A 12,457-nucleotide genomic window follows, 5' to 3' on the forward strand; every position below is an offset into this window, starting at 1 on the left:
TCGATTTCTTGCACCTAGATATCCAAAAGACGGAAGATATTAAGGCTTTCAAAAAAGAGCTGAAGCTGGTGAGCATCTATTCTGATGAAACTGGAAATGAAACCAGTCCCCTTTAACCAGACTTTCTTGTTTTCTGGTTGCTTTGATAATGTAAATTTAACAAAGTGGGATACGCTGTGTGATACTCTAAATATCTAAGAATATTTATACGAGAAATAGATCTTGTAGGTCCTGTTGTGTGTAGGGTTTCCTTGTGTGACAAGAATACGTAAACAGCCCTTAAAGTGAAATAGTATGTAAGTAATAAACTACGCATTTGGTAGTATATAGTCATAGAGAGTCTAGAAACTCGATCACATAAGAATTTCTGAGAGCAGGACAGTGGCTATCAGGGGAGAGGTACATTGTTGGAGATGTACTGTATTTCTTTCTACGCCTGAAGATGTATCAATAAAATGGTACAAACTAAGGGAGAAACATGTTAGGTTATTATGAACGTCTTTACTTAGACCAAGAATACGTAAACTCCCTTTGGGTAGCAGATAGAGAAAATATAAAACTCATCAAATTAAATGGTATATTTAATTATAAGTAATAAAATGTACATAGAAATGCAGTAGGTGATAAGACGAAATAGCCACACTACTTTTCGCTCTATTTTTTTTTGGCATTGTATGCCAATTCATATATTTTTTCTAAGTTTACATACCGGTATATCATATTCAAATTAGCTAGGCTACATCCAGCACTACCTCTCATGGTTTCCGAACAAGTTATTTCATCTTAAATGCTCCTGGCAATCATGATCACTTTCCACCAAATCACTGATTGCTGAATACATAACCTACTTTAATGGCTTTAAATATTAATAGGTAAGAATTACTTTTAATGAATAATGCCGTTACTTTAATGGACATTAACCAACTATTTTTGGTACACTAGAAGTTAATGCTTAAAATACATTTAGTGTCTTTCTGGATTACAAAATACGGAAATACTATTAATTATATATTTTTCCTATTTAAACACTACATCAGATCTTGTACTAGAGGAAGACGCAACATTTTCACAGAGAATAATTATGTAATATTTAGCTATTTGCAAAGCAAAACTATAAGCCTATGTCCTCAAGAACTATGTTCTGGAAAGTTACAAATGCTGTTAAGAAATTTATGGACACTTTACATAAAACTATTTGGCATTGCTTAAAACTAACATTTGGAGTAAATTCTTCAATTTTATGTAGAGTAATATACAACATTCATATGGTATTTGTATTAACATAAGTAATTCACAAAAATATATCGTGAGAAAATTCTTGTATGACTTCGATCATCTACCAAAATCTGAGTTTCTTGAAATGTAGCATTTCATTAATAGCATCGCATGTACCACTAAATCAATACTCACAAAGTCAGTAAATTATGCATAGTGCATCTAAAATCAGTTTTATTTTCCTTCTGTAAGATTTCATTCTAAAAAGATTTAATTTTTCAACTGCGTCTTCTGGCAGCGACTTTGTCCAGTCTAAGATCTTTGAAATGCTCCGCCCACAAGCATCGTGATTGACCGCCGCTCAAACGATCTTTACTACGCTGGGGCTCGCTTCGCTCGCAAATAAACATTACAGTATCTCATTGCTCCTCTGTTCTGGCAAGTGGTACATGGATGTGCTGTGTACGCCAACCTTGTTGGTTACTATTCAAGTATAATTACCAGTAATCAGTTTTATTATTAGTATTGTAATGTTTACATAAATTAGCTGTGAGAAGGTGTCGACCAATCACAATGCTTGTGGGTGGAGCAAGTTAAAGATTATGGGCTGCACCCAGTTGCTTCCCATGTTTACACACCTAATTGCACTTCCCTATATACACAATATCATAAACACCTCTAGAAAGTAATAATTCACGGTGTTATGCTGAGTATTCTAGATGGATAGATGGCAAATACACAAAGCTTTATTGAGATAAAATAGCTTAGGTATACAGTTTATCAAAATATATTTGAACAATGAAGTGGATGGAGTGAGAAGATATACCACAATGTATAATGATTGGATGGTAGGTCCATTAACTAGAAAAGTGGTTAACTTCAAAGGTGGTAGGCTACTATGTGAGCTGTATCTAACATTACTGCTTATGGTGGTGCCCAATGCAATCTTCAAACCAGAACTGATCGGTTTTTAAGGTCACTCTTCAAAGCCTACAGCCATGTCTTAAGCCTTGCCACCTATGCCTAGGCAAGATCCGTGAAAACTCTTGAAGTGTCTCTTGGATCCCAATTTTACACTGGGAATATAATCCAAGTGAGCTAAAGAGTGTCATCGCTATAGACGGCCAGCTATTATTCCTCTTAGATTTATGAAGTAGGCCTACCTCTTTCCTATCAGTTAGGTCCAGGATTTCTATTTCCTTGAATATGAACTAATTTATGTACTTCAATGATATATGGTTGTCATATAGTCGGGACTGACATATAAGGTCCCAAAGTCTTGGTCCTTTGAATGTGCAGTTAAATCTAAATTATTAGAGTTCTGTTCTTAACCAAGCTTAGCAAGCTATTTATATAACAAAGTAAGATGGTGTTACATTGACAACCGTAGACCAGCAAATTGGGAAACTTGAATGCAAGTGGATTATTCTTTTCAGAATGTACAGCTTAACTGACATTTCTTGAAGTTTATTTAATTTTCAAATATGATTTTATGAGTAGATGGTATGCTTTCCTGAATTGCCTATCATAGTTACATATGTTCTGGTAAGAATGGAGAGCTTAGAAGAAATATTCTGAGTAAGATGGTCACTTAATCCAGTGAACAGAAATAAACAAATATCTTTTCTGTAAGTGATATGTATCTTTCTAATATTTTTTGGGGTGACACAAAGACCATGTTAATGAATAGCAAATGTTACTCTCAACATCATTGGTATGGACACTGGAAAATGGAGTTAATGCCACGAAGAAGTGTCAAAAATCTTGTTTTCTTTACTCCCACTTATTCTATCCTCCTCGGCATTGGTTGCAAATGTTTCTTGAAATGAAGAGGTTCTATGAATCTGGGGTGCTGATGCTGGGAAGGTCACTGGGACAAGGGCTCTTGATGAATTGGTCGAGGAAAATAAAGCCCACGAAGTTACAGACTGGCTCGGCTGGAGAACTTCTTGGGAAGAAGTAGAGCAGCTCTTGAAAAAACTCAGATTAGGCGCTGAGATAGTCCGTAAATCAGGCTGTATGGAAGTTTGAGTTGCAATTTCATTCGTTATAGGAGCTAGAGGGAAGGCACATGACCCACTCACAGTACTATTGTCAGTATCTTGGACAGTTGGTTTCAGACACTTACTGTTGCTTGGCTGTGTTGTTTCAGAGTAATATTGTTGTTTGTAATTTGGCACTTTCAAAGAAATGTTGTAATGCTGAGAAGTTGGGGCCAGATTCAGATTAGACTCGCTGAAAGATGCTCTTGTAGAACCTAAAGGTTTAAGAATTGGAGTTATTTCATAAGGCTGGGTGGTGATGAAAGGATTTATCCCGTGACCACTTGTAACTGACCCTGCTATCCTTATGCTTTGTTGCGAGTTTTGATTTTGGATTATTGATTCTCTTGGTGATGAGGATTCACAAATATTACTGCATTCCATAACTACATTTGGAAGGATAACATCCATATACTCTTCCCCCCGATTTTCAGTGACATTCTGGTTTTGAAATTTCCTAGGTGTGGAAACGGAATCACTCATTTGGTTCGCTGTGCTAGTTGGGTTGCATCTATGCACTTCTAAACTTGAAGTATCTTCTTCTGACCAACACATGCTAGGAGAGGAAGGCCTCTCCACTCCATCGAAGCTTTTAACAGTATCTTTGAATGGTAAACTTTTAAAGTTGAGGAAAGAAAGTTGCTTAGCCATCACAGCAGCAACACCCGTTCGTATTGTCCTGATAATTCCCCCAGGATTTCTTATTCCCTTTCCTTTGGCTAGGATAGATTTGCTAGTTGAAACCAAGCCTTTGGGGCGCTCCCTGATCATCTTGCTATGCTGATCAGTAAAAGGTATATTTTCAATATAAATATCTTCCTTTGGAAAATTTACATCCTTAGTTTCTGGTGGCAAAGATGTGTCAGGTACATTAACTTGTCCAAAGGACTGTTGACAGTCCAGAGATTTATTTGATGATCTTAGTTGACAAGATTTTGGAGACTCTTCTGGAATTGGAAACAGTCTTGGGCTTAGTCTGGCCCATTCAGTGTCTGTGTTCATGGAATCTATTTCCACATTTTGACAGCATTCTTCCTTCCCTTGAGGAGCATTAAGTATGCCAATTTTATCTTTTCCCAGTCTTTTCTTGTTTCCCACATCAATTTCTTTCTCTCTTGCAGGAAGTGGGGTTTTATCCAGTGTCTGAATATCTCTTACAGCCAATAAATGTGTAGTCAGAGGTCTCTGTGATTCTAATTGTTGAATGTTTAGAATGCAAGGAGGATCTACATCCACTTTTGATAATTCTGAGGTTCGAATGCTGCATGAACCTTGGTTGCAAGATACCACTGAAGGTTTGGGAGCTGCTGATGAAGGACCTAAGTCGTCTGTCTGTACATGAGTGTTAGAAATCATTGAAGTTTTTAAAGTTTCTAATGATGGATCTAAATCATCAGTCTGTACAGCTTTATCATCCTCCTGGTAAGGTGAATCGAAAGAAGCTTCACTTGGACTAAAACCTCTTCTTCTTTTATTGCTGCGTCTAAAAGAGTTTGTGCTGTATTTCTGGTGGTCACTTCGTGTATTCGTTGGTGAAATCATTAATTCATCCAAAGTTACATGAAAGTCAGAGGCATGACTGCTACTTCGAACTGAACTACCACCAATCTTACGCCTTACGGATGAGCCTCCGACCAGTGCCGAGGATGATAAAGTGATGGAATCCCTTGGGCGGTACACTCTTGCACCTGGAGGCTCCTCGACGTCCTCTGGAAATGGAATACAGCAAAGCTTTTGTGCTGCACATCTTAGCCAGGCTTTAGCACCAGCCCTGAAATGATCATTCAACCAGCAGTATATAAAAGGATTGTAGCAAACATTTGACATAGCAAACCAATGACATATGAAAAAAATTGAAGATGAATGACGTGATGGGCCTACAGAGGCCCCAAAGTCGACAACTAGATGGTACGTATTCAGAGGTAACCAACATAACGCAAATAAAACCACAACAATCAGAAGCATTTTGACCGTCTTCTTTTTTGCTCGGAGCTGAAGAGATAATTGCTCTTGCGTAGCAGCTCCCACCACAGCTCTCCACCACACTCTCCGAGTAACTCCAACATAGGCCACTGCAGTTATACTTAATGGAATCACATACTGTGTTAGAAAAGTGGCCAGTGTCAGCCACTGACGAAATTTCAGAGCTGGAGGAGGATAACGTGCTTGACATCGCGTAAGTTTACGATAAGTAAATACTTCCACAACCTGTGAAGAAAGGCAAAAATTAAACTTCTGTAATTCATAAGGGTGGTGCATGTTTCAAATTCTGAGATTGTAAGCAAGAATGTTGCCTATTTATAAGCAAAATGTTACTAAACGTGAGACATTTACATTAGCCTGATTATTACCTGAACTGGAATACTTGACATTTGGGAAAATTATCTAGATTATGATATTTCGTAAATGGAAGTAAGAACTATGTAAGCGTGTAGTATCAGCAGAAATATTGTTCCCTGGTTAAGAATATATTATTATCAATATAAAGGATATCCAGGCCAGAGTATTTTTAGTGGCTATAGGAGATAGTACTAAGAATAATTTGATAGTTACCTGTAAAATTAGTTAGACCATCACATCGAAGATAAAAGAAATATCTTGACCGTGCTAGTAATCAGTGCACTTGGCAAGTGTATATGCCAGTAAAATAAACTACAACACCTAGACTTTAACTCGCTGAGAAATGTTGCTGGTAAGTTAATTTTCCCTGAACATTATTAACGAAAATTTACCTCACCATATAAACCTAGGGGTCCTTCTCAATACGCATAGATAATGTTCAGCCTATTTACCGTAACTTGAAACACCATAAACTTGTCTTACTAGACTTGCATTTGCCTTAAACAAAATCATCCTTGACTTCCCCCTCTTGACAGGGGTATATCCCTAGTCAGAGCACTTGTGAAAACTTGAATCAACCAAAGCTTCCTTAGCATGTTTATTGGCAAAAAAGAATTACTAGCAGCTCTTTTAACCACAACTATTGTCGCTAGAAACATTAGGCCTATTATTGTTATGTCATGAACTGACTCGCCACAATCTCATTTCATTTCATAGAGAAACTGATAAAGTAAACACGGCATAGAATTAATTGCTCAAAACTTGCCTCATTCAAAGCAGTAGGCTACTGGTCAATGTATTTTACAAGTATCAATTTACCTAAAAGCCACATGATTGACTGGGTTACTAATAAATTGATTTGACCTGCAAAACACACTTAACTAAGGCTGCATCCACACAATCTGTGATTAGACAGGTGCAGCTTCAGTCCACTCTGGACTGAAGCTTGATTTTGAGATACATTGTTCCCAGATAGTGTCTTCATATCTCAATGTGAACAGTATTATTGGTAACAATGCCCTCTAAAGTCAAGCTTCATCACACTCTTACCTGCACCTGCTGAATTGGCTGTGTAGACGCAGCATAGGAGAGGCACTAGGCTGAATATTTACCAAAGTTGAATTGCCCAAAACTTACATCAGTCGTAGGAATATTAGTCAGTGCATATGCATCACCCAATACAAACCTCATTTTAGATGGGAGCTCCATGATGCCAACATCCCATAGACTAAATCATCCAAAAAGTCATCTCCCTTGACTGGGATACTGGTCAGTGTAGTTTCCATAAGCCAAATCATCCGAAACACAGCTACTCACCTCACTGTAAATGGCGTAGGGAAGGGAAACAAGTGCAGCTAGGAGCCAGACCACGGAAATGATGATAGCTCCGTGAAACGACCCCAAACGAGGCTTGAGGGGATGTATGATGACCTGAAAGTGTGTTTGAGATTTTGTGAGAGGTATTAAAGCTGCAGAAGATAAGGTCAGCACAGAGATTTTACTAGCTTAATGTGTACAGCATCTATATCCTGGTGTTTTGTACGTCATTTGTATCTGTTGAAAAGGAACTTAACTCATGCAGGGATTATTGATCTTTTTTAAAAGCATGTATTATATAAGAAAATCATTTATGACGAAACTTCGTCATTGGAGAAACGATAAACTATATGTGACAACATGAAGGGGCATTTATTAAACTGAGTGCAGGACAATAAAAGAAATTTGAAATAAATATTATATCGGTATCAAATATTTACATCAGGCAATGCAGAATAGCTAACGTTGACATGAAATACACAAGAGAGAAAGATAGGCCGGGCTTACTATTTGCGAAATAGACCTATACTGGTTATGGTTACTGATTAGTGATGCAAGCTTCTAAGATTCAGGAATATATATTTTTCTTCACGTCAATAACAACAGAGGCATACCGATAGAGAGAGATGTAAAGTTGCAACAGATGTACATATAAGAGAAACTTACCTGGTATCTGTCTAAAGCGATGGCTACCATCGTAAATGCGGAGACGTAGACCGATGTCACTTGGACGAATGGAACCATGCTGCACATGAAACTCCCAAATGGCCAGTCATCCAACAATACCCTATGGAGAGGGAGAGCTCTTTTCAATTATTTTGGATTTGCCTTGATGTGTAAAGAACTGACACAGCTTCTATAACCTTTAGTTTCAGAAGAAAAATAAGTTGGTTGGTTTAGATTTTCTAGATTATCATTATCATTATTGAGCATGGATGATAAGTTAACTAACTCGTGTTGCAAAGTCTGGCAAAGATAATTTTCTAGTACAATATATATTTTCCCTTTGATAATCTAGAACCATATTACTTTGGTGGCTGAATGTGTGTGTTGGTTAATAAGCCTAGCATCAGCTAACAATTATGCATTTTGAACAGATGTATCCTGTAGGGAAGATAGACCGTTCAACTAGATCCACGTCTGTTGCTAGGGAAATGGTCATTTACCACATTTCCAAAATTTATGTGTGCGGTAGCAATTAAATTAAGAAAATAAAAAAACATCGCTGTAAATTGTATATGAATCCATGGTAATAAAAGCTGCACATTTAAAAAATCTTAAAATGAATAAGATTGAAATCTTATTCGACAATCTACAATACAACAATTGAAGTATATGATCTGTGATTATAAGGCCCAGTGGCAAAGTATCCCAGCTATGCTAAGGTCTTAATGAGACACGCCTCGGTCTAACGGCCAAATAAACACCATGTCCTCACCTAGCCACATTGAAAGGGATGTTGAGCGCCGTCATGAGGAGATCTGATACGGCCAAATTCGCCAAAAAGGTGTTGGTTAACGTGTGTAGCCGTCTGGTCCTCAGGACGACGTGACAAACCAACAGGTTCCCGAAGAGCGAGATGGCTATGAGGATCGAGTAGACCAGGATGATGATCACCATGCGCCCGGGGTCTCTCCGACGCTTGACGAGGGAGGTCAGGTGAACTATAGGAATTGTTTAGGGAAAAAGAAAGTATTATTATTACTACTAGATAACATACAACCCTTGTTGGAAAAGCAGGATGTTATAGGCCCAAGGGCTCAAACAGGGAAAGATAGCCATGTGAGGAAAGGAAATAAGGAAATAATCTATATAAAAAGAAATGAATAAAGAATATAAGATATCGCAAGATTGACAACAACGTTAAAATGGATATGTCATAACAGAGTATCAAAAGAGACTCGTGTCAACCCCCGTTCAGTTAAGCAGTAAAACTGAGGTTGTAAAGTTGTATGTAACATTTCATTACATATGTCTCATTAATGAAATTTATACCTAGTAATTATATAGATTTGTTTAAGTTTCTAAAAGTTAGCAAGAAGAAGTTCTTTTAACAATTGCTGGATAATTGGTAATGTTACTCCAATAGGTAAATGTGTTTTTGGTAGCTCTAGCCAATTAGATTATCAGTCAATTTCCATAACCCCCGTATTATCTAAAGATTTTTAAACGTCTTTTGGCAAGACGTCTAAATAGGTATGCTGAAGGTAATCATTGGGCTTTCATAAAGACCTTTGAGTATGTGATGCCCTTCTTACTATCTCCATTTCTGTACAGAAATCCCTTGATTATGGTCAGGAAGTTCGTGCTGCTTTTGACCATGTTAATCATGAGGCTCTGTTTTCAAACTCAGACAGTTGTGAGTAGGTGTGAATTTTTTTTAGCATTATTATTGATTTTTTGAGTAATAGTTGTTGTTGATGAGCACTATAGTTAGTATAGGAATGTGATATCTGGTGTTCCTCAGGGTAGTGTTCTAGGCCCTTTACTTTTCATACTATAAGCGCATGGTATGTGGTTTGGCTTCGAAAACAAGCTTGATGCATATGCAGATAATGCTACTCTCTTTGCATCAATTCCGTCTCTTGAATGTAGATCTGGCGTTGCTGAATTGCTTAATAGAGATCTAGCTAAAATTAGTGCATGGTGCAACTTATGGGCATCAAGATTGAACCCTAACAAAATTCAAAGTATGATTGTAAGTAGGTCGAGGACAGTTGCTCCCCAACATTCAGATCTCGACATTGATAATGTTTTTTTTTTTTTTTTTTAACTCTATAACTTTTTAGATTTTAGGTGTAATACTTCATTGCAAATTGACTTTTGAGGAGAAACACATTGGGTATATTTCTTCAGTTGCACAAAAAATGGCTTATTGAGAGAGTTTTAAGATCTTTGGTGGTTAACCTATTTTGAAAAAGTTTTTTTAATTCTTTCACTCTACCTTGTTTCGAGTATTGTTCTCCTGTCTGGTCTTCAGCTGCTGAATCTCATTTTAATTTGTTGGACAAGAACTTGTAGTCTATTAAATTTCTTATTGCTGATCTAGATATTAATCTCTGGCACCATCGTTCAGTTAGTTCGTTATGCATGTTGCATAAGATTTTTCATTTGTATAACAGATCTATTTTAACGATTTTTTTATTATCTTAGAATATTTTACATTAACTATTAATTGCTTCTCATGTGGTGAGAATATTTTACATTAACTATTAATTGCTTCTCATGTGGTTTATTTTCGATATTATTTCCTTTTCTCACTTAGCTATTTATCCCTATTGGAGTCCTTGGGTTATAGCCGCCTACTTTTCCAACTAGGGCTGTAGTTTGGCTAGTAGTAACCATAATAATGATAAAAAAAAATAAGTTTAATATTATAATTAATATTACTAGCGCAGCTACAACCCTAGTTGAAAAAGCAGGATGCTATAAGGCCAAGGGCTCCAACAGGGAAAAATAGCCGTGAGGAGAGAAAATAAGGAAATAACCACTGCCGTATATGAGAAGTGATGAACAATTAAAATAAATTCTAAGAACAGTAACAACATTAAAACAAATCTTTTATACATAAATTATAAAAAGACACATGTCAGTAATATAACATAAAGTACTTTTATACATAAATACTGCTAGATTGATAGTATTGATTAATTGCTACCCTTAAGGAAAAAAATACAATTACACGTAGCAATACAACTGCCATAAATTCATGATTACAAATCAAAATCTAATTTTATCAGTTACAAGTTAGACAGTATACAGCAAATAACCAGGTTAAACTGACTATTCTATCTCACCTGTGAAAAAATAAAATACTTTGAAATTTAAGGTAAATTCTAAAATCACAAGATAATAACTAGAGGGGCACTCAGTAGAGTGCAGACCTCCCCATCGGCAGCTTATTTCTTGACATTTTGCTCGACCTCGATCTTGACCTTTGACCCTAATATGTATTAATTGGTGTGGATTTTCATACACTCAAATGTGAACCAAGTTTGAAGTCTCTGTTACAACAATGTTCAAACTTATGACTAATTACGTGAATTAGACATTTTGCTTGACTGTGACCTTGTCCTTTGACCCGGACCTTCCAAAATTTAATCCTTTCCATCTTTTTACGTAACAGTTAATCTCTGCAAGTTTCATAACTCAACGATTAAAATTGTGGTCGGGAAGCTGTTCATAAACGCACACACACACACAAACAAACACAAACAGGGAGTAAAACATAACCTTCCAACTTCGTTGGCAGAGGTTAAAATGTATTTGATTAGAATATTTGTACTTTAAGAGGAAAGGTTACTTTTAGTACTATGTCTTTTTCCACAGTGGGTAGAGCCTTGCCTATCGTTCCTTTAAGGGTATAGCCACTATAATAGATTAACTATCAGATAATTAATTCGATGCTAAGCTAGGTTTGTGACAGCCTATTGGAAACATCCCTATCTGGCAATCTGTTAGACGGGAGTTCGAGATTCACTCAAATTCGATGGTTTGTGGTAGTATCTGCCACTCGCTATCCTTGTGAGCTAGGAATGTGGGATTTTGGGGGAGCTTGTAGGTCTACCTGCTTAGTCATCAGTAGCCATTGTCTGGCCCTCCCTGGAGAGTGGGCTTGGGCTTTAATCATATGCATATATGATCAGTATCTAGGTCATTGACCTGTCCCTTGCCTTTGCCATTTATGAGTGACCTTTAAACGCTGTGGTGGCCTGGTGGTAGCGTCCTTGCCTGGTGATTGCCAAACTTAGAGTCCCAATCAAACTCGTTAGTTCCTTAGGTCATTGTAACCTCACCATTCTTGTGAGCTAAGGAGGGGGCGTTAGGGTGAGCCTATAGGTCTATCTGGTGAGTTATCGGCAGTCATTGCCTGGCCCTCCTTGGTCATAGCTTGGGTAGAGGGGTTGCTTGGGCGCTGATCATACAGTCAGTCTCTAGGTCATTGTCCTGCTTGATAGGGCAATGTCACTCCCTTCCCTTTGCCATTAATAAGCGGCTTTTAAACCTTTAAAAGATGTCTGGAAGAAAATTGTGACGTTCTCTTTAATTCCACACGAAGAAAATAAGTCAGACTTTATTCCAATATGACGAAAGTTTAGTCTTATATCGCCGATAGAAAAGTCAACCTCAATTCTCGTGTCTCGCAAATCAGATGCATTTGCCAGAAGTTTGTATATTATGTCGATTGCTGTAGAATTGGGTCTGTCTATCCACGTTCAATGGTCGATTAGACCTAGTGAAAATCTCTCTCTCTCTCTCTCTCTCTCTCTCTCTCTCTCTCTCTCTCTCTCTCTCTCTCTCTCTTACGTCGCCAACCACATATTTGCCATTTTTTCTAATCAAAGTTGTGATCTGTCATTCTCAATATATGTCCTGCCCATGTCCATTTCTTTTTCTTACAAGTTGTTAGAATATCCTCTACTTTAGTTTGCTTTCGTATTCATGTTGCTCTTTTTCTGTCTCTTAGTGTTATTCCCATCATTATTCTTTCCATAGCTCTTTGAGTAATTAGCTTATGTTCTAAGACTTTAGTAAGGCTCCAA

The 12,457-nt window shown here is 37.2% G+C and overlaps 1 protein-coding gene and 1 long non-coding RNA gene across 2 annotated transcripts in view; one reads left to right on the forward strand and one right to left on the reverse strand.

Moving 5' to 3' along the window:
* The window catches only part of LOC137656103 (uncharacterized), a 59,926-nt gene that overhangs the window by 5,144 nt on the left and 42,325 nt on the right, over window positions 1-12,457 (forward strand). The gene's annotated exons all lie outside the window — the stretch shown is intronic.
* The window catches only part of LOC137656813 (uncharacterized), a 15,863-nt gene continuing 4,030 nt past the window's right edge, over window positions 625-12,457 (reverse strand). Inside the window, exons 2-5 of the mRNA XM_068391123.1 lie at window positions 8,353-8,578; window positions 7,581-7,701; window positions 6,915-7,028; window positions 625-5,465 (exon numbers count right to left, since the gene is read on the reverse strand). Of these exons, the coding sequence (XP_068247224.1) occupies window positions 2,952-5,465; window positions 6,915-7,028; window positions 7,581-7,701; window positions 8,353-8,578 (2,975 nt within the window). The 3' untranslated portion in view covers window positions 625-2,951. The remainder of the gene's footprint in view (window positions 5,466-6,914; window positions 7,029-7,580; window positions 7,702-8,352; window positions 8,579-12,457) is intronic.

The sequence above is a fragment of the Palaemon carinicauda genome, chromosome 17, assembly GCF_036898095.1.
Source record: "Palaemon carinicauda isolate YSFRI2023 chromosome 17, ASM3689809v2, whole genome shotgun sequence".
Lineage (NCBI taxonomy): Eukaryota > Metazoa > Arthropoda > Malacostraca > Decapoda > Palaemonidae > Palaemon > Palaemon carinicauda.